The 24000-nt window shown below is 43.7% G+C and overlaps 1 protein-coding gene across 1 annotated transcript in view; it reads left to right on the plus strand.

The window, feature by feature from the left end:
- The window catches only part of gpc6a (glypican 6a), a gene marked incomplete at its 5' end in the record, with an annotated part of 506463 nt that overhangs the window by 270127 nt on the left and 212336 nt on the right, over positions 1 to 24000 (plus strand). The window contains one exon of the mRNA XM_052514225.1: positions 16500 to 16665. Coding sequence (XP_052370185.1) covers positions 16500 to 16665 — 166 coding nt within the window. The remainder of the gene's footprint in view (positions 1 to 16499; positions 16666 to 24000) is intronic.

A 24000-nucleotide genomic window follows, 5' to 3' on the forward strand; every position in this document is an offset into this window, starting at 1 on the left:
TCTCACTCTAACTACTCTACAGGAGTCTGTTTCTCTATCTAACTACTCTACAGAAGTCTGTTTCTCTCTCTAACTACTCTACAGGAGTCTGTTTCTCTCTCTAACTACTCTACAGGAGTCTGTTTCTCTATCTAACTACTCTACAGGAGTCTGTTTCTCTATCTAACTACTCTACAGGAGTCTGTTTCTCGCTCTAACTACTCTACAGTCTGTTTCTCTCTCTAACTACTCTACAGGAGTCTGTTTCTCTATCTAACTACTCTACAGGAGTCTGTTTCTCTCTCTAACTACTCTACAGAAGTCTGTTTCTCCCTCTAACTACTCTACAGGAGTCTGTTTCTCTATCTAACTACTCTACAGGAGTCTGTTTCTCTCTCTAACTACTCTACAGAAGTCTGTTTCTCCCTCTAACTACTCTACAGGAGTCTGTTTCTCTCGAACTACTCTACAGGAGTCTGTTTCTCCCTCTAACTACTCTACAGGAGTCTGTTTCTCCCTCTAACTACTCTACAGGAGTCTGTTTCTCCCTCTAACTACTCTACAGGAGTCTGTTTCTCTCTCTAACTACTCTATAGGAGTCTGTTTCTCTATCTAACTACTCTACAGGAGTCTGTTTCTCCCTCTAACTACTCCACAGAAGTCTGTTTCTCTCTCTAACTACTCTACAGGAGTCTGTTTCTCCCTCTAACTACTCTATAGGAGTCTGTTTCTCTATCTAACTACTCTACAGAAGTCTGTTTCTCTCTCTAACTACTCTACAGGAGTCTGTTTCTCTCTCTAACTACTCTACAGAAGTCTGTTTCTCTCTCTAACTACTCTACAGGAGTCTGTTTCTCCCTCTAACTACTCTACAGGAGTCTGTTTCTCTCTCTAACTACTCTACAGGAGTCTGTTTCTCTCTCTAACTACTCTACAGAAGTCTGTTTCTCTCTCTAACTACTCTACAGGAGTCTGTTTCTCTCTCTAACTACTCTACAGGAGTCTGTTTCTCCCTCTAACTACTCTACAGGAGTCTGTTTCTCTCTCTAACTACTCTACAGAAGTCTGTTTCTCTCTCTAACTACTCTACAGGAGTCTGTTTCTCTCTCTAACTACTCTACAGGAGTCTGTTTCTCTATCTAACTACTCTACAGAAGTCTGTTTCTCTATCTAACTACTCTACAGGAGTCTGTTTCTCTCTCTAACTACTCTACAGGAGTCTGTTTCTCTCTCTAACTACTCTACAGAAGTCTGTTTCTCTATCTAACTACTCTACAGGAGTCTGTTTCTCTCTCTAACTACTCTACAGAAGTCTGTTTCTCCCTCTAACTACTCTACAGGAGTCTGTTTCTCTCTCTAACTACTCTACAGGAGTCTGTTTCTCCCTCTAACTACTCTACAGGAGTCTGTTTCTATCTAACTACTCTACAGGAGTCTGTTTCTCCCTCTAACTACTCTACAGGAGTCTGTTTCTCCCTCTAACTACTCTACAGGAGTCTGTTTCTCCCTCTAACTACTCTACAGGAGTCTGTTTCTCTCTCTAACTACTCTACAGGAGTCTGTTTCTCTCTCTAACTACTCTACAGGAGTCTGTTTCTCCCTCTAACTACTCTACAGAAGTCTGTTTCTCTCTCTAACTACTCTACAGGAGTCTGTTTCTCTCTCTAACTACTCTACAGGAGTCTGTTTCTCTCTCTAACTACTCTACAGAAGTCTGTTTCTCTCTCTAACTACTCTACAGGAGTCTGTTTCTCCCTCTAACTACTCTACAGGAGTCTGTTTCTCTCTCTAACTACTCTACAGGAGTCTGTTTCTCCCTCTAACTACTCTACAGGAGTCTGTTTCTCTATCTAACTACTCTACAGGAGTCTGTTTCTCTCTCTAACTACGCTACAGGAGTCTGTTTCTCTCTCTAACTACTCTACAGAGTCTGTTTCTCTCTCTAACTACTCTACAGGAGTCTGTTTCTCCCTCTAACTACTCTACAGAAATCTGTTTCTCTCTCTAACTACTCTACAGAGTCTGTTTCTCTCTCTAACTACTCTACAGGAGTCTGTTTCTCTCTCTAACTAATCTACGAAGTCTGTTTCTCTCTCTAACTACTCTACAGGAGTCTGTTTCTCTCTCTAACTACTCTACAGGAGTCTGTTTCTCTCTAACTACTCTACAGGAGTCTGTTTCTCTCTAACTACTCTACAGAAGTCTGTTTCTCTCTCTAACTACTCTACAGGAGTCTGTTTTTCTCTAACTCTCTACCGAAGTCTGTGTCTCTCTCTAACTACTCTACAGGAGTCTGTTTCTCTCTCTAACTACTCTACAGAAGTCTGTTTCTCTCTCTAACTACTCTACAGAAGTCTGTTTCTCTCTAACTACTCTACAGGAGTCTGTTTCTCTCTCTAACTACTCTACAGAAGTCTGTTTCTCTCTCTAACTACTCTACAGAAGTCTGTTTCTCCCTCTAACTACTCTACAGAAGTCTGTTTCTCTCTCTAACTACTCTACAGAAGTCTGTTTCTCTCTCTAACTACTCTACAGAAGTCTGTTTCTCTCTCTAACTACTCTACAGAAGTCTGTTTCTCTCTCTAACTACTCTACAGGAGTCTGTTTCTCTCTCTAACTACTCTACAGGAGTCTGTTTCTCCCTCTAACTACTCTACAGAAGTCTGTTTCTCTCTCTAACTACTCTACAGGAGTCTGTTTCTATCTAACTACTCTATAGAAGTCTGTTTCTCTCTCTAACTACTCTACAGGAGTCTGTTTCTCTATCTAACTACTCTACAGAGTCTGTTTCTCTCTCTAACTACTCTACAGGAGTCTGTTTCTCTCTCTAACTACTCTACAGGAGTCTGTTTCTCTCTCTAACTACTCTACAGGAGTCTGTTTCTCCCTCTAACTACTCTACAGGAGTCTGTTTCTCTCTCTAACTACTCTACAGGAGTCTGTTTCTCCCTCTAACTACTCTACAGGAGTCTGTTTCTCTCTCTAACTACTCTACAGGAGTCTGTTTCTCCCTCTAACTACTCTACAGGAGTCTGTTTCTCTCTCTAACTACTCTACAGGAGTCTGTTTCTCCCTCTAACTACTCTACAGGAGTCTGTTTCTCTCTAACTACTCTATAGAAGTCTGTTTCTCTCTAACTACTCTACAGGAGTCTGTTTCTCTCTCTAACTACTCTACAGGAGTCTGTTTCTCTATCTAACTACTCTACAGGAGTCTGTTTCTCTCTCTAACTACTCTACAGAAGTCTGTTTCTCTCTCTAACTACTCTACAGGAGTCTGTTTCTCTCTCTAACTACTCTACAGGAGTCTGTGTCTCTCTCTAACTACTCTACAGGAGTCTGTGTCTCTCTCTAACTACTCTACAGGAGTCTGTTTCTCTCTCTAACTACTCTATAGAAGTCTGTTTCTCTCTAACTACTCTACAGAAGTCTGTTTCTCTCTCTAACTACTCTACAGAAGTCTGTTTCTCTCTCTTACTACTCTACAGGAGTCTGTTTCTCTCTCTAACTACTCTACAGGAGTCTGTTTCTCTCTCTAACTACTCTACAGGAGTCTGTTTTCTCTCTAACTACTCTAGGAGTCTGTTTCTCTCTAACTCTACAGGAGTCTGTTTCTCTCTCTAACTACTCTACAGAGTCTGTTTCTCTCTCTAACTACTCTACAGGAGTCTGTTTCTCTCTCTAACTACTCTACAGGAGTCTGTTTCTCTCTCTAACTACTCTACAGGAGTCTGTTTCTCTCTCTAACTACTCTACAGGAGTCTGTTTCTCTCTCTAACTACTCTACAGGAGTCTGTTTCTCTCTCTAACTACTCTACAGGAGTCTGTTTCTCTCTCTAACTACTCTACAGGAGTCTGTTTCTCTCTCTAACTACTCTACAGGAGTCTGTTTCTCTCTCTAACTACTCTACAGAAGTCTGTTTCTCTCTCTAACTACTCTACAGGAGTCTGTTTCTCTCTCTAACTACTCTACAGAAGTCTGTTTCTATCTAACTACTCTATAGAAGTCTGTTTCTCTCTCTAACTACTCTACAGAGTCTGTTTCTCCCTCTAACTACTCTACAGAAGTCTGTTTCTCTCTCTAACTACTCTACAGAAGTCTGTTTCTCTCTCTAACTACTCTACAGAAGTCTGTTTCTCTCTCTAACTACTCTACAGAAGTCTGTTTCTCTCTCTAACTACTCTACAGGAGTCTGTTTCTCTCTAACTCTCTACAGGAGTCTGTTTCTCCCTCTAACTATCTAGTCTGTTTCTCTCTCTAACTACTCTACAGAGTCTGTCTGTCTCTATAAGAGAGTCTGTTTCTCTCTCTATCTACAGGAGTCTGTTTCTCTATCTAACTACTCTACAGGAGTCTGTTTCTCTCTCTAACTACTCTACAGGAGTCTGTTTCTCTCTCTAACTCCTCTACAGAAGTCTGTTTCTCTGTCTAACTACTCTACAGAGTCTGTTTCTCCCTCTAACTACTCTACAGGAGTCTGTTTCTCTCTCTAACTACTCTACAGGAGTCTGTTTCTCCCTCTAACTACTCTACAGGAGTCTGTTTCTCTCTCTAACTACTCTACAGGAGTCTGTTTCTCCCTCTAACTACTCTACAGGAGTCTGTTTCTCCCTCTAACTACTCTACAGGAGTCTGTTTCTCCCTCTAACTACTCTACAGGAGTATGTTTCTCCCTCTAACTACTCTACCGAAGTCTGTTTCTCTATCTAACTATCTACAGGAGTCTGTTTCTCCCTCTAACTCTCTACAGGAGTCTGTTTCTGTCTCTAAGAGAGTCTGTTTCTCTCTCTAACTACTCTACAGGAGTCTGTTTCTCTATCTCTACTCTAGGACTAACTACTCTACAGAAGTCTGTGTCTCTCTCTAACTACTCTACAGAGTCTGTTTCTCTCTCTAACTACTCTACAGAGTCTGTCTAACTACTCTACAGAAGTCTGTTTCTCTATCTAACTACTCTACAGAAGTCTGTCTCTCTAACTACTCTCTCTACTACTCTACAGGAGTCTGTTTCTCTCTCTAACTACTCTACAGGAGTCTGTTTCTCTCTCTAACTACTCTACAGGAGTCTGTTTCTCTCTCTAACTACTCTACAGGAGTCTGTTTCTCTCTCTAACTACTCTACAGGAGTCTGTTTCTCTCTAACTACTCTACAGGAGTCTGTTTCTCTCTCTAACTACTCTACAGGAGTCTGTTTCTCTCTCTAACTACTCTACAGGAGTCTGTTTCTCTATCTAACTACTCTACAGGAGTCTGTTTCTCTCTCTAACTACTCTACAGGAGTCTGTTTCTCTCTCTAACTACTCTACAGGAGTCTGTTTCTCTCTAACTACTCTACAGGAGTCTGTTTCTCTATCTAACTACTCTACAGGAGTCTGTTTCTCTCTCTAACTACTCTACCGAAGTCTGTGTCTCTCTCTAACTACTCTACAGGAGTCTGTTTCTCTCTCTAACTACTCTACAGGAGTCTGTTTCTCTCTAACTACTCTATAGAAGTCTGTTTCTCTCTAACTACTCTACAGAAGTCTGTTTCTCTCTAACTACTCTACAGGAGTCTGTTTCTCCCTCTAACTACTCTACAGGAGTCTGTTTCTCTCTCTAACTACTCTACAGGAGTCTGTTTCTCCCTCTAACTACTCTACAGGAGTCTGTTTCTCTCTCTAACTACTCTACAGAAGTCTGTTTCTCTCTCTAACTACTCTACAGAAGTCTGTTTCTCTCTCTAACTACTCTACAGGAGTCTGTTTCTCTCTAACTACTCTATAGGAGTCTGTTTCTCTCTCTAACTACTCTATAGAAGTCTGTTTCTCTCTCTAACTACTCTACAGAAGTCTGTTTCTCTCTCTAACTACTCTACAGAAGTCTGTTTCTCTCTAACTACTCTAGAAGTCTGTGTCTCTCTCTACCTACTCTACAGAAGTCTGTTTCTCTCTCTAACTACTCTACATGAGTCTGTTTCTCTCTCTAACTACTCTACAGAAGTCTGTTTCTCTCTCTAACTACTCTACAGAAGTATATTTCTCTCTCTAACTACTCTACAGAAGTCTGTTTCTCTCTCTAACTACTCCACAGAAGTTTGTTTCTCTCTCTAACTACTCTACAGGAGTCTGTTTCTCTCTCTAACTACTCTACAGGAGTCTGTTTCTCTCTCTAACTACTCTATAGAAGTCTGTTTCTATCTAACTACTCTATAGAAGTCTGTTTCTCTCTCTAACTACTCTACAGGAGTCTGTTTCTCTCTCTAACTACTCTACAGGAGTCTGTTTCTCTCTCTAACTACTCTACAGGAGTCTGTTTCTCTCTCTAACTACTCTACAGGAGTCTGTGTCTCTCTCTAACTACTCTACAGGAGTCTGTTTCTCTCTCTAACTACTCTACAGGAGTCTGTTTCTCTCTCTAACTACTCTACAGGAGTCTGTTTCTCTCTCTAACTACTCTACAGGAGTCTGTTTCTCCCTCTAACTACTCTACAGGAGTCTGTTTCTCTATCTAACTACTCTACAGGAGTCTGTTTCTCTCTCTAACTACGCTACAGGAGTCTGTTTCTCTCTCTAACTCTCTACCGAAGTCTGTTTCTCTCTCTAACTACTCTACAGGAGTCTGTTTCTCCCTCTAACTACTCTACAGAAATCTGTTTCTCTCTCTAACTACTCTACAGAAGTCTGTTTCTCTCTCTAACTCTCTACAGGAGTCTGTTTCTCTCTCTAACTACTCTACAGAAGTCTGTTTCTCTCTAACTACTCTACAGGAGTCTGTTTCTCTCTCTAACTACTCTACAGGAGTCTGTTTCTCTCTAACTACTCTACAGGAGTCTGTTTCTCTCTCTAACTAGAGAGTCTGTTTCTCTCTCTAACTACTCTACAGGAGTCTGTTTCTCCCTCTAACTACTCTACCGAAGTCTGTGTCTCTCTCTAACTACTCTACAGGAGTCTGTTTCTCTCTCTAACTACTCTACAGAAGTCTGTTTCTCTCTCTAACTACTCTACAGGAGTCTGTGTCTCTCTCTAACTACTCTACAGGAGTCTGTGTCTCTCTCTAACTACTCTACAGGAGTCTGTTTCTCTCTCTAACTACTCTATAGAAGTCTGTTTCTATCTAACTACTCTATAGAAGTCTGTTTCTCTCTCTAACTACTCTACAGGAGTCTGTTTCTCTCTCTAACTACTCTACAGGAGTCTGTTTCTCCCTCTAACTACTCTACAGGAGTCTGTTTCTCTCTCTAACTACTCTACAGGAGTCTGTGTCTCTCTCTAACTACTCTACAGGAGTCTGTGTCTCTCTCTAACTACTCTACAGGAGTCTGTTTCTCTATCTAACTACTCTACAGGAGTCTGTTTCTCTCTCTAACTACTCTACAGGAGTCTGTTTCTCTATCTAACTACTCTACAGGAGTCTGTTTCTCTCTCTAACTACGCTACAGGAGTCTGTTTCTCTCTCTAACTACTCTACAGAAGTCTGTTTCTCTCTCTAACTACTCTACAGGAGTCTGTTTCTCCCTCTAACTACTCTACAGAAATCTGTTTCTCTCTCTAACTACTCTACAGAAGTCTGTTTCTCTCTCTAACTACTCTACAGGAGTCTGTTTCTCTCTCTAACTACTCTAGAGTCTGTTTCTCTCTCTAACTACTCTACAGGAGTCTGTTTCTCTCTCTAACTACTCTACAGGAGTCTGTTTCTCTCTAACTACTCTACAGGAGTCTGTTTCTCTCTCTACTCTACCGAAGTCTGTTTCTCTCTCTAACTCTCTACAGGAGTCTGTTTCTCTCTCTAAGATACTCTAGAGTCTGTGTCTCTATCTAACTACTCTACAGGAGTCTGTTTCTCTCTCTAACTACTCTACAGAAGTCTGTTTCTCTCTCTAACTACTCTACAGAAGTCTGTTTCTCTCTAACTACTCTACAGGAGTCTGTTTCTATCTAACTACTCTACAGAAGTCTGTTTCTCTCTCTAACTACTCTACAGAAGTCTGTTTCTCCCTCTAACTACTCTACAGAAGTCTGTTTCTCTCTCTAACTCTCTACAGAAGTCTGTTTCTCTCTCTAACTACTCTACAGAAGTCTGTTTCTCTCTCTAACTACTCTACAGAAGTCTGTTTCTCTCTAACTACTCTACAGGAGTCTGTTTCTCTCTCTAACTACTCTACAGGAGTCTGTTTCTCCCTCTAAGATCTACAGAGTCTGTTTCTCTCTCTAACTACTCTACAGGAGTCTGTCTGTCTCTAAGATCTATAGAAGTCTGTTTCTCTCTCTAACTACTCTACAGGAGTCTGTTTCTCTATCTAACTACTCTACAGGAGTCTGTTTCTCTCTGTACTCTACAGGAGTCTGTTTCTCTCTCTAACTACTCTACAGGAGTCTGTTTCTCTCTCTAACTACTCTACAGAGTCTGTTTCTCTCTCTAACTACTCTACAGAGTCTGTTTCTCTCTCTAACTACACTACAGGAGTCTGTTTCTCTCTCTAACTACTCTACAGGAGTCTGTTTCTCTCTCTAACTACTCTACAGGAGTCTGTTTCTCTCTCTAACTACTCTACAGGAGTCTGTTTCTCTCTCTAACTACTCTATAGGAGTCTGTTTCTCTCTCTAACTACTCTACAGGAGTCTGTTTCTCTCTCTAACTACTCTACAGGAGTCTGTTTCTCTCTAACTACTCTACAGAGTCTGTTTCTCTATCTAACTACTCTACAGGAGTCTGTTTCTCTCTCTCTACCGAAGTCTGTGTCTCTCTCTAACTACTCTACAGAAGTCTGTTTCTCTCTCTAACTCTCTACAGGAGTCTGTTTCTCTCTCTAACTCTCTACAGAAGTCTGTTTCTCTCTAACTACTCTACAGAGTCTGTTTCTCTCTCTAACTACTCTACAGGAGTCTGTTTCTCCCTCTAACTACTCTACAGGAGTCTGTTTCTCTCTCTAACTCTCTACAGGAGTCTGTTTCTCCCTCTAACTACTCTACAGGAGTCTGTTTCTCTCTCTAACTACTCTACAGAAGTATATTTCTCTCTCTAACTACTCTACAGAAGTCTGTTTCTCTCTCTAACTACTCTACAGAAGTATATTTCTCTCTCTAACTACTCTACAGAAGTCTGTTTCTCTCTCTAACTACTCTACAGGAGTCTGTTTCTCTCTCTAACTACTCTAGTCTGTTTCTCTCTCTAACTCTCTACAGAAGTCTATTTCTCTCTCTAACTCTCTACAGAGTCTGATCTCTCTCTAACTACTCTACAGAAGTTGTTTCTCTCTCTAACTACTCTACAGAAGTCTGTTTCTCTCTCTAACTACTCTCAGAAGTATATTTCTCTCTCTAACTGTACTCTACAGAAGTCTGTTTCTCCCTCTAAGATATCTAGAGTCTGTTTCTCTCTAACTACTCTAGTCTGTTTCTCCCTCTAACTACTCTACAGGAGTCTGTTTCTCCCTCTAACTACTCTACAGGAGTCTGTCTCTCTCTAACTACTCTACAGGAGTCTGTTTCTCTCTCTAACTGTATCTCTACAGAAGTCTGTCTAACTGTCTCTACAGAGTCTGTTTCTATCTAACTGTACTCCACAGAAGTCTGTCTGTCTCTAAGAGATATATAGAGTTGTCTGTGTCTCGTATCTCTATCTAACTGTACTCCACAGAAGTATGTCTGTCTCTAAGAGATATATAGAGTTGTATCTCTATCTAACTGTACTCCACAGAAGTCTGTCTGTCTCTAAGAGATATATAGAGTTGTCTGTGTCTCGTACCTCTATCTAACTGTACTCCACAGAAGTCTGTCTGTCTCTAAGAGATATATAGAGTTGTCTGTGTCTCGTATCTCTATCTAACTGTACTCCACAGAAGTCTGTCTGTCTCTAAGAGATATATAGAGTTGTCTGTGTCTCGTATCTCTATCTATCTGTACTCCACAGAAGTCTGTCTGTCTCTAAGAGATATATAGAGTTGTCTGTGTCTCGTATCTCTATCTAACTGTACTCCACAGAAGTCTGTCTGTCTCTAAGAGATATATAGAGTTGTATCTCTATCTAACTGTACTCCACAGAAGTCTGTCTGTCTCTAAGAGATATATAGAGTTGTCTGTGTCTCTATCTCTATCTAACTGTACTCCACAGAAGTCTGTCTGTCTCTAAGAGATATATAGAGTTGTATCTCTATCTAACTGTACTCCACAGAAGTCTGTCTGTCTCTAAGAGATATATAGAGTTGTCTGTGTCTCGTATCTCTATCTATCTGTACTCCACAGAAGTCTGTCTGTCTCTAAGAGATATATAGAGTTGTCTGTGTCTCGTATCTCTATCTAACTGTACTCCACAGAAGTCTGTCTGTCTCTAAGAGATATATAGAGTTGTCTGTGTCTCGTATCTCTATCTATCTGTACTCCACAGAAGTCTGTCTGTCTCTAAGAGATATATAGAGTTGTCTGTGTCTCGTATCTCTATCTATCTGTACTCCACAGAAGTCTGTCTGTCTCTAAGAGATATATAGAGTTGTATCTCTATCTAACTGTACTCCACAGAAGTCTGTCTGTCTCTAAGAGATATATAGAGTTGTATCTCTATCTAACTGTACTCCACAGAAGTCTGTCTGTCTCTAAGAGATATATAGAGTTGTATCTCTATCTAACTGTACTCCACAGAAGTCTGTCTGTCTCTAAGAGATATATAGAGTTGTATCTCTATCTAACTGTACTCCACAGAAGTCTGTCTGTCTCTAAGAGATATATAGAGTTGTATCTCTATCTAACTGTACTCCACAGAAGTCTGTCTGTCTCTAAGAGATATATAGAGTTGTATCTCTATCTAACTGTACTCCACAGAAGTCTGTCTGTCTCTAAGAGATATATAGAGTTGTATCTCTATCTAACTGTACTCCACAGAAGTCTGTCTGTCTCTAAGAGATATATAGAGTTGTATCTCTATCTAACTGTACTCCACAGAAGTCTGTCTGTCTCTAAGAGATATATAGAGTTGTATCTCTATCTAACTGTACTCCACAGAAGTCTGTCTGTCTCTAAGAGATATATAGAGTTGTATCTCTATCTAACTGTACTCCACAGAAGTCTGTCTGTCTCTAAGAGATATATAGAGTTGTATCTCTATCTAACTGTACTCCACAGAAGTCTGTCTGTCTCTAAGAGATATATAGAGTTGTATCTCTATCTAACTGTACTCCACAGAAGTCTGTCTGTCTCTAAGAGATATATAGAGTTGTATCTCTATCTAACTGTACTCCACAGAAGTCTGTCTGTCTCTAAGAGATATATAGAGTTGTATCTCTATCTAACTGTACTCCACAGAAGTCTGTCTGTCTCTAAGAGATATATAGAGTTGTATCTCTATCTAACTGTACTCCACAGAAGTCTGTCTGTCTCTAAGAGATATATAGAGTTGTATCTCTATCTAACTGTACTCCACAGAAGTCTGTCTGTCTCTAAGAGATATATAGAGTTGTATCTCTATCTAACTGTACTCCACAGAAGTCTGTCTGTCTCTAAGAGATATATAGAGTTGTATCTCTATCTATCTGTACTCCACAGAAGTCTGTCTGTCTCTAAGAGATATATAGAGTTGTATCTCTATCTAACTGTACTCCACAGAAGTCTGTCTGTCTCTAAGAGATATATAGAGTTGTATCTCTATCTAACTGTACTCCACAGAAGTCTGTCTGTCTCTAAGAGATATATAGAGTTGTATCTCTATCTAACTGTACTCCACAGAAGTCTGTCTGTCTCTAAGAGATATATAGAGTTGTATCTCTATCTAACTGTACTCCACAGAAGTCTGTCTGTCTCTAAGAGATATATAGAGTTGTATCTCTATCTAACTGTACTCCACAGAAGTCTGTCTGTCTCTAAGAGATATATAGAGTTGTATCTCTATCTAACTGTACTCCACAGAAGTCTGTCTGTCTCTAAGAGATATATAGAGTTGTATCTCTATCTAACTGTACTCCACAGAAGTCTGTCTGTCTCTAAGAGATATATAGAGTTGTATCTCTATCTAACTGTACTCCACAGAAGTCTGTCTGTCTCTAAGAGATATATAGAGTTGTATCTCTATCTAACTGTACTCCACAGAAGTCTGTCTGTCTCTAAGAGATATATAGAGTTGTATCTCTGTCTGCAGCAGGATCAGTGGAGCGTGAGGTAATAATATCTCCATTTAGATAGTCTGTCTGTCTCTAATAAGATATAATAAGTTGTATATCTAATAATAACTAATAATAATAATAATAATAATCTGTCTGTATCTAATAAGATATATATAGTTGTATCTCTATCTAACTGTAACTAATAATAATAATAATCTGTCTGTCTCTAATAATAATATAATAATAATAATATAATAATCTCTATAATAATAATATAATAATAATAATAATAATCTATCTGTATCTAATAATAATAATAATATAATACTCCACATAATCTGTCTGTAATAAGAGATATAATAATAGTTAATAATCTCTATCTAATACTGTACTCCATAATAATAATCTAATCTGTCTCTAATAATAATAATAATAATAATAATAATCTCTATCTAACTGTACTCCATAATAAAATCTGTCTGTCTCTAATAATAATAATAATATAATATAATAATAATCTATCTATAATATACTAATAATAATAATAATCTGTCTATAATAATAATAATAATAATATAATAGTTGTAATAATCTAATCTAACTAATACTCCAATAAGTCTGTCTGTCTCTAAGAGATATAATAATAATAAGTTAATAATCTCTATCTAACTAATAATAATAATATAATAATCTGTCTAATAATATAATAATAATAATAATAATAATAATATAATAATAATAATAATATAATAATAATAATAATAATAATAATATAATAATAATAATAATAATAATAATAATAATATCTGTCTGTCTAATAATAATATAATAATAATAATAATAATAATAATAATAATAATAATAATAATAATATATGCCATTTAGCGGACGCTTTTATCCAAAGCGACTTACAGTCATGTGTGCATACATTCTACGTATGGGTGGTCCCAGGGATCGAACCCACTACCCTGGCGTTACAAGCGCCATGCTCTACCAACTGAGCTACAGAAGGACCACCTCTGTGAGAGTCTGGCGACTGTTATGTGTTATTGTTGTTAGGGAACTACTTTCTCTGAGGAGTCACAACTCTGTCAGCTTGGATATCCCTCCTCCTCAGTTCTGGCTGAGGTCGTTTGAATCACTCCCTTGGTCCTCCCAATGACCGCCTCCCAAATGGTGCTCTATTGCCTTTATGGTGCATTACCTTTGACCAGAGATCTAGAGGCCCTTTAGTGCACTAAGTAGTGAATCGGGTGCCATTTGGGATATATCACAACCGATGACCGTTGCCTGAGGTTTCTGTACGCTTCCTGTAAATTTACCCATCACACACAGATCCTTCTCTTCCCATCACCATGACTACCTCTCCCCTCTGACCTCAGCCTTCAGCCCATCTCCCAGGCCCTGGTCTTCCCATCACCATGACTACCTCTCCCCTCTGACCTCAGCCTTCAGCCCATCTCCCAGGCCCTGAACTTCCCCGTCAACATGACTACCTCTCCCCTCTGACCTCAGCCTTCAGCCCATCTCCCAGGCCCTGGTTCCCATCAACATGACTACCTCTCCCCTCTGACCTCAGCCTTCAGCCCATCTCCCAGGCCCTGAACTTCCCCGTCAACATGAATACCTCTCCCCTCTGACCTCAGCCCATCTCCCAGGCCCTGAACTTCCCCGTCAACATGAATACCTCTCCCCTCTGACCTCAGCCTTCAGCCCATCTCCCAGGCCCTGGTCGTCCCATCACCATGACTACCTCTCCCCTCTGACCTCAGTACTATCCTTAACCCAGATACTGTGTGAGAGGTGATCCTCAAGCCTGGTACTATCCTTAACCCAGATACTGTGTGAGAGGTGATCCTCTAGCCTGGTACTATCCTTAACCCAGATACTGTGTGAGAGGTGATCCTCTAGCCTGGTACTATCCTTAACCCAGATACTGTGTGAGAGGTGATCCTCTAGCCTGGTACTATCCTTAACCCAGATACTGTGTGAGAGGTGATCCTCTAGCCTGGTACTATCCTTAACCCAGATACTGTGTGAGAGGTGATCCTCTAGCCTGGTACTATCCTTAACCCAGATACTGTGTGAGAGGTGATCCTCTAGCCTGGTACTATCCTTAACCCAGATACTGTGTGAGAGGTGATCCTCTAGCCTGGTACTATCCTTAACCCAGATACTGTGTGAGAGGTGACCCTCTAGCCTGGTACTATCCTTAACCCAGATACTGTGTGAGAGGTGATCCTCTAGCCTGGTACTATCCTTAACCCAGATACTGTGTGAGAGGTGATCCTCTAGCCTGGTACTATCCTTAACCCAGATACTGTGTGAGAGGTGATCCTCTAGCCTGGTACTATCCTTAACCCAGATACTGTGTGAGAGGTGATCCTCTAGCCTGGTACTATCCTTAACCCAGATACTGTGTGAGAGGTGACCCTCTAGCCTGGTACTATCCTTAACCCAGATACTGTGTGAGAGGTGATCCTCTAGCCTGGTACTAATCCTTTACCCAGATACTGTGTGAGAGGTGATCCTCTAGCCTGGTACTATCCTTAACCCAGATACTGTGTGAGAGGTGATCCTCTAGCCTGGTACTATCCTTAACCCAGATACTGTGTGAGAGGTGATTCTCTAGCCTGGTACTAATCCTTAACCCAGATACTGTGTGAGAGGTGATCCTCTCAGATACTGTGTGAGAGGTGATCCTCTAGCCTGTGTAGCCTGGTACTATCCTTAACCCAGATACTGTGTGAGAGGTGATCCTCTAGCCTGGTACTATCCTTAACCCAGATACTGTGTGAGAGGTGATCCTCTAGCCTGGTACTATCCTTAACCCAGATACTGTGTGAGAGGTGATCCTCTAGCCTGGTACTATCCTTAACCCAGATACTGTGTGAGAGGTGATCCTCTAGCCTGGTACTATCCTTAACCCAGATACTGTGTGAGAGGTGATCCTCTAGCCTGGTACTATCCTTAACCCAGATACTGTGTGAGAGGTGATCCTCTAGCCTGGTACTATCCTTAACCCAGATACTGTGTGAGAGGTGATCCCTAGCCTGGCCTAACCCAGATACTGTGTGAGAGGTGATCCTCTAGCCTGGTACTATCCTTAACCCAGATACTGTGTGAGAGGTGATCCTCTAGCCTGGTACTATCCTTAACCCAGATACTGTGTGAGAGGTGATCCTCTAGCCTGGTACTATCCTTAACCCAGATACTGTGTGAGAGGTGATCCTCTAGCCTGGTACTATCCTTAACCCAGATACTGTGTGAGAGGTGATCCTCTAGCCTGGTACTATCCTTAACCCAGATACTGTGTGAGAGGTGATCCTCTAGCCTGGTACTATCCTTAACCCAGATACTGTGTGAGAGGTGATCCTCTAGCCTGGTACTATCCTTAACCCAGATACTGTGTGAGAGGTGATCCTCTAGCCTGGTACTATCCTTAACCCAGATACTGTGTGAGAGGTGATCCTCTAGCCTGGTACTATCCTTAACCCAGATACTGTGTGAGAGGTGATCCTCTAGCCTGGTACTATCCTTAACCCAGATACTGTGTGAGAGGTGATCCTCTAGCCTGGTACATCCTTAACCCAGATACTGTGTGAGAGGTGATCCTCTAGCCTGGTACTATCCTTAACCCAGATACTGTGTGAGAGGTGATCCTCTAGCCTGGTACTATCCTTAACCCAGATACTGTGTGAGAGGTGATCCTCTAGCCTGGTACTATCCTTAACCCAGATACTGTGTGAGAGGTGATCCTCTAGCCTGGTACTATCCTTAACCCAGATACTGTGTGAGAGGTGATCCTCTAGCCTGGTACTATCCTTAACCCAGATACTGTGTGAGAGGTGATCCTCTAGCCTGGTACTATCCTTAACCCAGATACTGTGTGAGAGGTGATCCTCTAGCCTGGTACTAATCCTTTACCCAGATACTGTGTGAGAGGTGATCCTCTAGCCTGGTACTATCCTTAACCCAGATACTGTGTGAGAGGTGATCCTCTAGCCTGGTACTATCCTTAACCCAGATACTGTGTGAGAGGTGATCCTCTAGCCTGGTACTAATCCTTAACCCAGATGCTGTGTGAGAGGTGATCCTCTAGCCTGGTACTATCCTTAACCCAGATACTGTGTGAGAGGTGATCCTCTAGCCTGGTACTATCCTTAACCCAGATACTGTGTGAGAGGTGATCCTCTAGCCTGGTACTATCCTTAACCCAGATACTGTGTGAGAGGTGATCCTCTAGCCTGGTACTATCCTTAACCCAGATACTGTGTGAGAGGTGATCCTCTAGCCTGGTACTATCCTTAACCCAGATACTGTGTGAGAGGTGACCCTCTAGCCTGGTACTATCCTTAACCCAGATACTGTGTGAGAGGTGATCCTCTCGCCTGGTAGACATGACAAGGCAACATAAGTCATTTATCTCCAACATGTTTCTCTCCCCCCCAAGGTGAATGTGGCCCCCGCCTGCATCAGGGCCCTGACTAAGATGCTGTACTGTCCGTACTGCAGGGGCCTGCCTGGGCTGAAGCCCTGTCATAACTACTGCCATAATGTGATGAGAGGCTGTCTGGCGAACCAGGCTGACCTAGATCCTGAGTGGAACCTCTTCATAGGTGAGAAAACACATGACATGTCCTCTCTCTCTCTCTCTGTCTGTGTGTGTGTGTGTGTGTGTGTGTGTGTGTGTGTGTGGTCCCTGCTGTTGAGCCTGATAACTAAACCCTGGTCCCTGCTGTTAGAGCCTGTAACTAAACCCTGGTCCCTGTGTTAGAGCCTGATAACTAAACCCTGGTCCCTGCTGTTAGAGCCTGATAACTAAACCCTGGTCCCTGCTGTTAGAGCCTGATAACTAAACCCTGCTGTTAGAGCCTGATAACTAAACCCTGGTCCCTGCTGTTAGAGCCTGATAACTAAACCCTGGTCCCTGCTGTTAGAGCCTGATAACTAAACCCTGGTCCCTGCTGTTAGAGCCTGATAACTAAACCCTGCTGTTAGAGCCTGATAACTAAACCCTGCTGTTAGAGCCTGATAACTAAACCCTGGTCCCTGCTGTTAGAGCCTGATAACTAAACCCTGGTCCCTGCTGTTAGAGCCTGATAACTAAACCCTGGTCCCTGCTGTTAGAGCCTGATAACTAAACCCTGGTCCCTGCTGTTAGAGCCTGATAACTAAACCCTGCTGTTAGAGCCTGATAACTAAACCCTGGTCCCTGCTGTTAGAGCCTGATAACTAAACCCTGGTCCCTGCTGTTAGAGCCTGATAACTAAACCCTGGTCCCTGCTGTTAGAGCCTGATAACTAAACCCTGCTGTTAGAGCCTGATAACTAAACCCTGGTCCCTGCTGTTAGAGCCTGATAACTAAACCCTGGTCCCTGCTGTTAGAGCCTGATAACTAAACCCTGGTCCCTGCTGTTAGAGCCTGATAACTAAACCCTGGTCCCTGCTGTTAGAGCCTGATAACTAAACCCTGGTCCCTGCTGTTAGAGCCTGATAACTAAACCCTGGTCCCTGCTGTTAGAGCCTGATAACTAAACCCTGCTGTTAGAGCCTGATAACTAAACCCTGGTCCCTGCTGTTAGAGCCTGATAACTAAACCCTGGTCCCTGCTGTTAGAGCCTGATAACTAAACCCTGGTCCCTGCTGTTAGAGCCTGATAACTAAACCCTGGTCCCTGCTGTTAGAGCCTGATAACTAAACCCTGGTCCCTGCTGTTAGAGCCTGATAACTAAACCCTGGTCCCTGCTGATAACTAAACCCTGCTGTTAGAGCCTGATAAGCCTGATAACTAAACCCTGGTCCCTGCTGTTAGAGCCTGATAACTAAACCCTGGTCCCCTGTTAGAGCCTGATAACTAAACCCTGGCTGTTAGAGCCTGATAACTAAACCCTGGTCCCTGCTGTTAGAGCCTGATAACTAAACCCTGGTCCCTGCTGTTAGAGCCTGATAACTAAACCCTGGTCCCTGCTGTTAGAGCCTGATAACTAAACCCTGGTCCCTGCTGTTAGAGCCTGATAACTAAACCCTGGTCCCTGCTGTTAGAGCCTGATAACTAAACCCTGGTCCCTGCTGTTAGAGCCTGATAACTAAACCCTGGTCCCTGCTGTTAGAGCCTGATAACTAAACCCTGGTCCCTGCTGTTAGAGCCTGATAACTAAACCCTGGTCCCTGCTGTTAGAGCCTGATAACTAAACCCTGCTGTTAGAGCCTGATAACTAAACCCTGGTCCCTGCTGTTAGAGCCTGATAACTAAACCCTGGTCCCTGCTGTTAGAGCCTGATAACTAAACCCTGGTCCCTGCTGTTAGAGCCTGATAACTAAACCCTGGTCCCTGCTGTTAGAGCCTGATAACTAAACCCTGGTCCCTGCTGTTAGAGCCTGATAACTAAACCCTGGTCCCTGCTGTTAGAGCCTGATAACTAAACCCTGGTCCCTGCTGTTAGAGCCTGATAACTAAACCCTGGTCCCTGCTGTTAGAGCCTGATAACTAAACCCTGGTCCCTGCTGTTAGAGCCTGATAACTAAACCCTGGTCCCTGCTGTTAGAGCCTGATAACTAAACCCTGGTCCCTGCTGTTAGAGCCTGATAACTAAACCCTGGTCCCTGCTGTTAGAGCCTGATAACTAAACCCTGGTAGAGCCTGATACTAAACCCTGGTCCCTGCTGTTAGAGCCTGATAACTAAACCCTGGTCCCTGCTGTTGAGCCTGATAACTAAACCCTGGTCCCTGCTGTTAGAGCCTGATAACTAAACCCTGGTCCCTGCTGTTAGAGCCTGATAACTAAACCCTGCTGTTAGAGCCTGATAACTAAACCCTGGTGCCTGATAACTAAACCCCCTGCTGTTAGAGCCTGATAACTAAACCCTGGTCCCTGCTGTTAAACCCTGGTCCCTGCTGTTAGAGCCTGATAACTAAACCCTGGTCCCTGCTGTTAGAGCCTGATAACTAAACCCTGGTCCCTGCTGTTAGAGCCTGATAACTAAACCCTGGTCCCTGCTGTTAGAGCCTGATAACTAAACCCTGGTCCCTGCTGTTAGAGAGCCTGATAACTAAACCCTGGTCCCTGCTGTTAGAGCCTGATAACTAAACCCTGGTCCCTGCTGTTAGAGCCTGATAACTAAACCCTGGTCCCTGCTGTTAGAGCCTGATAACTAAACCCTGGTCCCTGCTGTTAGAGCCTGATAACTAAACCCTGGTCCCTGCTGTTAGAGCCTGATAACTAAACCCTGGTCCCTGCTGTTAGAGCCTGATAACTAAACCCTGGTCCCTGCTGTTAGAGCCTGATAACTAAACCCTGCTGTTAGAGCCTGATAACTAAACCCTGGTCCCTGCTGTTAGAGCCTGATAACTAAACCCTGGTCCCTGCTGTTAGAGCCTGATAACTAAACCCTGGTCCCTGCTGTTAGAGCCTGATAACTAAACCCTGCTGTTAGAGCCTGATAACTAAACCCTGGTCCCTGCTGTTAGAGCCTGATAACTAAACCCTGGTCCCTGCTGTTAGAGCCTGATAACTAAACCCTGGTCCCTGCTGTTAGAGCCTGATAACTAAACCCTGGTCCCTGCTGTTAGAGCCTGATAACTAAACCCTGGTCCCTGCTGTTAGAGCCTGATAACTAAACCCTGGTCCCTGCTGTTAGAGCCTGATAACTAAACCCTGCTGTTAGAGCCTGATAACTAAACCCTGCTGTTAGAGCCTGATAACTAAACCCTGGTCCCTGCTGTTAGAGCCTGATAACTAAACCCTGGTCCCTGCTGTTAGAGCCTGATAACTAAACCCTGGTCCCTGCTGTTAGAGCCTGATAACTAAACCCTGCTGTTAGAGCCTGATAACTAAACCCTGGTCCCTGCTGTTAGAGCCTGATAACTAAACCCTGGTCCCTGCTGTAACTAAACCCCTGATAAGCCTAAACCCTGGTCCCTGCTGTTAGAGCCTGATAACTAAACCCTGGTCCCTGCTGTTAGAGCCTGATAACTAAACCCTGGTCCCTGCTGTTAGAGCCTGATAACTAAACCTGGTCCCTGCTGTTAGAGCCTGATAACTAAACCCTGGTCCCTGCTGTTAGAGCCTGATAACTAAACCCTGGTCCCTGCTGTTAGAGCCTGCCTAAACCCTGGTCCCTGCTGTTAGAGCCTGATAACTAAACCCTGGTCCCTGCTGTTAGAGCCTGATAACTAAACCCTGGTCCCTGCTGTTAGAGCCTGATAACTAAACCCTGGTCCCTGCTGTTAGAGCCTGATAACTAAACCCTGGTCCCTGCTGTTAGAGCCTGATAACTAAACCCTGGTCCCTGCTGTTAGAGCCTGATAACTAAACCCTGGTCCCTGCTGTTAGAGCCTGATAACTAAACCCTGGTCCCTGCTGTAGAGAGCCTGATAACTAAACCCTGTCCCTGTTAGAGCCTGATAACTAAACCCTGGTCCCTGCTGTTAGAGCCTGATAACTAAACCCTGGTCCCTGCTGTTAGAGCCTGATAACTAAACCCTGGTCCCTGCTGTTAGAGCCTGATAACTAAACCCCCTGCTGTTAGAGCCTGATAACTAAACCCTGGTCCCTGCTGTTAGAGCCTGATAACTAAACCCTCCCTGCTGTTAGAGCCTGATAACTAAACCCTGGTCCCTGCTGTTAGAGCCTGATAACTAAACCCTGGTCCCTGCTGTTAGAGCCTGATAACTAAACCCTGGTCCCTGCTGTTAGAGCCTGATAACTAAACCCTGGTCCCTGCTGTTAGAGCCTGATAACTAAACCCTGGTCCCTGCTGTTAGAGCCTGATAACTAAACCCTGCTGTTAGAGCCCTAACTAAACCCTGGTCCCTGCTGTTAGAGCCTGATAACTAAACCCTGGTCCCTGCTGTTAGAGCCTGATAACTAAACCCTGGCCCTGCTGTTAGAGCCTGATAACTAAACCCTGGTCCCTGCTGTTAGAGCCTGATAACTAAACCCTGGTCCTGCTGTTAGAGCCTGATAACTAAACCCTGGTCCCTGCTGTTAGAGCCTGATAACTAAACCCTGGTCCCTGCTGTTAGAGCCTGATAACTAAACCCTGGTCCCTGCTGTTAGAGCCTGATAACTAAACCCTGGTCCCTGCTGTTAGAGCCTGATAACTAAACCCTGGTCCCTGCTGTTAGAGCCTGATAACTAAACCCTGGTCCCTGCTGTTAGAGCCTGATAACTAAACCCTGGTCCCTGCTGTTAGAGCCTGATAACTAAACCCTGGTCCCTGCTGTTAGAGCCTGATAACTAAACCCTGGTCCCTGCTGTTAGAGCCTGATAACTAAACCCTGCTGTTAGAGCCTGATAACTAAACCCTGGTCCCTGCTGTTAGAGCCTGATAACTAAACCCTGGTCCCTGCTGTTAGAGCCTGATAACTAAACCCTGGTCCCTGCTGTTAGAGCCTGATAACTAAACCCTGGTCCCTGCTGTTAGAGCCTGATAACTAAACCCTGCTGTTAGAGCCTGATAACTAAACCCTGGTCCCTGCTGTTAGAGCCTGATAACTAAACCCTGGTCCCTGCTGTTAGAGCCTGATAACTAAACCCTGGTCCCTGCTGTTAGAGCCTGATAACTAAACCCTGGTCCCTGCTGTTAGAGCCTGATAACTAAACCCTGGTCCCTGCTGTTAGAGCCTGATAACTAAACCCTGGTCCCTGCTGTTAGAGCCTGATAACTAAACCCTGCTGTTAGAGCCTGATAACTAAACCCTGGTCCCTGCTGTTAGAGCCTGATAACTAAACCCTGGTCCCTGCTGTTAGAGCCTGATAACTAAACCCCTGGTCCCTGCTGTTAGAGCCTGATAACTAAACCCTGGTCCCTGCTGTTAGAGCCTGATAACTAAACCCTGGCTGTTAGAGCCTGATAACTAAACCCTGGTCTGTTAGAGCCTGATAACTAAACCCTGGTCCCTGCTGTTAGAGCCTGATAACTAAACCCTGGTCCCTGCTGTTGGTCCCTGCTGTTAGAGCCTGATAACTAAACCCTGGCTGTTAGAGCCTGATAACTAAACCCTGGTCCCTGCTGTTAGAGCCTGATAATAAACCCTGGTCCCTGCTGTTAGAGCCTGATAACTAAACCCTGGTCCCTGCTGTTAGAGCCTGATAACTAAATAGCCTGATAACTAAACCCTGGTCCCTGCTGTTAGAGTCTGATAACTAAACCCTGCTGTTAGAGCCTGATAACTAAACCCTGGTCCCTGCTGTTAGAGCCTGATAACTAAACCCTGGTCCCTGCTGTTAGAGCCTGATAACTAAACCCTGGTCCCTGCTGTTAGAGCCTGATAACTAAACCCTGGTCCCTGCTGTTAGAGCCTGATAACTAAACCCTGGTCCCTGCTGTTAGAGCCTGATAACTAAACCCTGGTCCCTGCTGTTAGAGCCTGATAACTAAACCCTGGTCCCTGCTGTTAGAGCCTGATAACTAAACCCTGGTCCCTGCTGTTAGAGCCTGATAACTAAACCCTGGTCCCTGCTGTTAGAGCCTGATAACTAAACCCTGGTCCCTGCTGTTAGAGCCTGATAACTAAACCCTGGTCCCTGCTGTTAGAGCCTGATAACTAAACCCCTGGTCCCTGCTGTTAGAGCCTGATAACTAAACCCTGGTCCCTGCTGTTAGAGCCTGATAACTAAACCCCTGTTAGAGCCTGTCCCTGGTCCCTGTTAGAGCCTGATAACTAAACCCTGGTCCCTGCTGTTAGAGCCTGATAACTAAACCCTGGTCCCTGCTGTTAGAGCCTGATAACTAAACCCTGGTCCCTGCTGTTAGAGCCTGATAACTAAACCCTGGTCCCTGCTGTTAGAGCCTGATAACTAAACCCTGGTCCCTGCTGTTAGAGCCTGATAACTAAACCCCTGGTCCCTGCTGTTAGAGCCTGATAACTAAACCCTGGTCCCTGCTGTTAGAGCCTGATAACTAAACCCTGGTCCCTGCTGTTAGAGCCTGATAACTAAACCCTGGTCCCTGCTGTTAGAGCCTGATAACTAAACCCTGGTCCCTGCTGTTAGAGCCTGATAACTAAACCCTGGTCCCTGCTGTTAGAGCCTGATAACTAAACCCTGGTCCCTGCTGTTAGAGCCTGATAACTAAACCCTGCTGTTAGAGCCTGATAACTAAACCCTGCTGTTAGAGCCTGATAACTAAACCCTGGTCCCTGCTGTTAGAGCCTGATAACTAAACCCTGGTCCCTGCTGTTAGAGCCTGATAACTAAACCCTGGTCCCTGCTGTTAGAGCCTGATAACTAAACCCTGGTCCCTGCTGTTAGAGCCTGATAACTAAACCCTGGTCCCTGCTGTTAGAGCCTGATAACTAAACCCTGGTCCCTGCTGTTAGAGCCTGATAACTAAACCCTGGTCCCTGCTGTTAGAGGTAAACCCTGTCCCTGTTAGAGCCTGATAACTAAACCCTGGTCCCTGCTGTTAGAGCCTGATAACTAAACCCTGGTCCCTGCTGTTAGAGCCTGATAACTAAACCCTGCTGTTAGAGCCTGATAACTAAACCCTGGTCCCTGCTGTTAGAGCCTGATAACTAAAACCCTGCTGTTAGAGCCTGATAACTAAACCCTGGTCCCTGCTGTTAGAGCCTGATAACTAACCCTGGTCCCTGCTGTTAGAGCCTGTAAACCCCTGTTAGAGCCTGATAACTAAACCCTGGTCCCTGTTAGAGCCTGATAACTAAACCCTGGTGCTGTTAGAGCCTGATAACTAAACCCTGGTCCCTGCTGTTAGAGCCTGATAACTAAACCCTGGTCCCTGCTGTTAGAGCCTGATAACTAAACCCTGGTCCCTGCTGTTAGAGCCTGATAACTAAACCCTGGTCCCTGCTGTTAGAGCCTGATAACTAAACCCTGGTCCCTGCTGTTAGAGCCTGATAACTAAACCCTGGTCCCTGCTGTTAGAGCCTGATAACTAAACCCTGGTCCCTGCTGTTAGAGCCTGATAACTAAACCCTGGTCCCCTGG

This window comes from Oncorhynchus keta, unplaced genomic scaffold (assembly GCF_023373465.1).
Source record: "Oncorhynchus keta strain PuntledgeMale-10-30-2019 unplaced genomic scaffold, Oket_V2 Un_scaffold_1547_pilon_pilon, whole genome shotgun sequence".
NCBI classification, from domain to species: domain Eukaryota; kingdom Metazoa; phylum Chordata; class Actinopteri; order Salmoniformes; family Salmonidae; genus Oncorhynchus; species Oncorhynchus keta.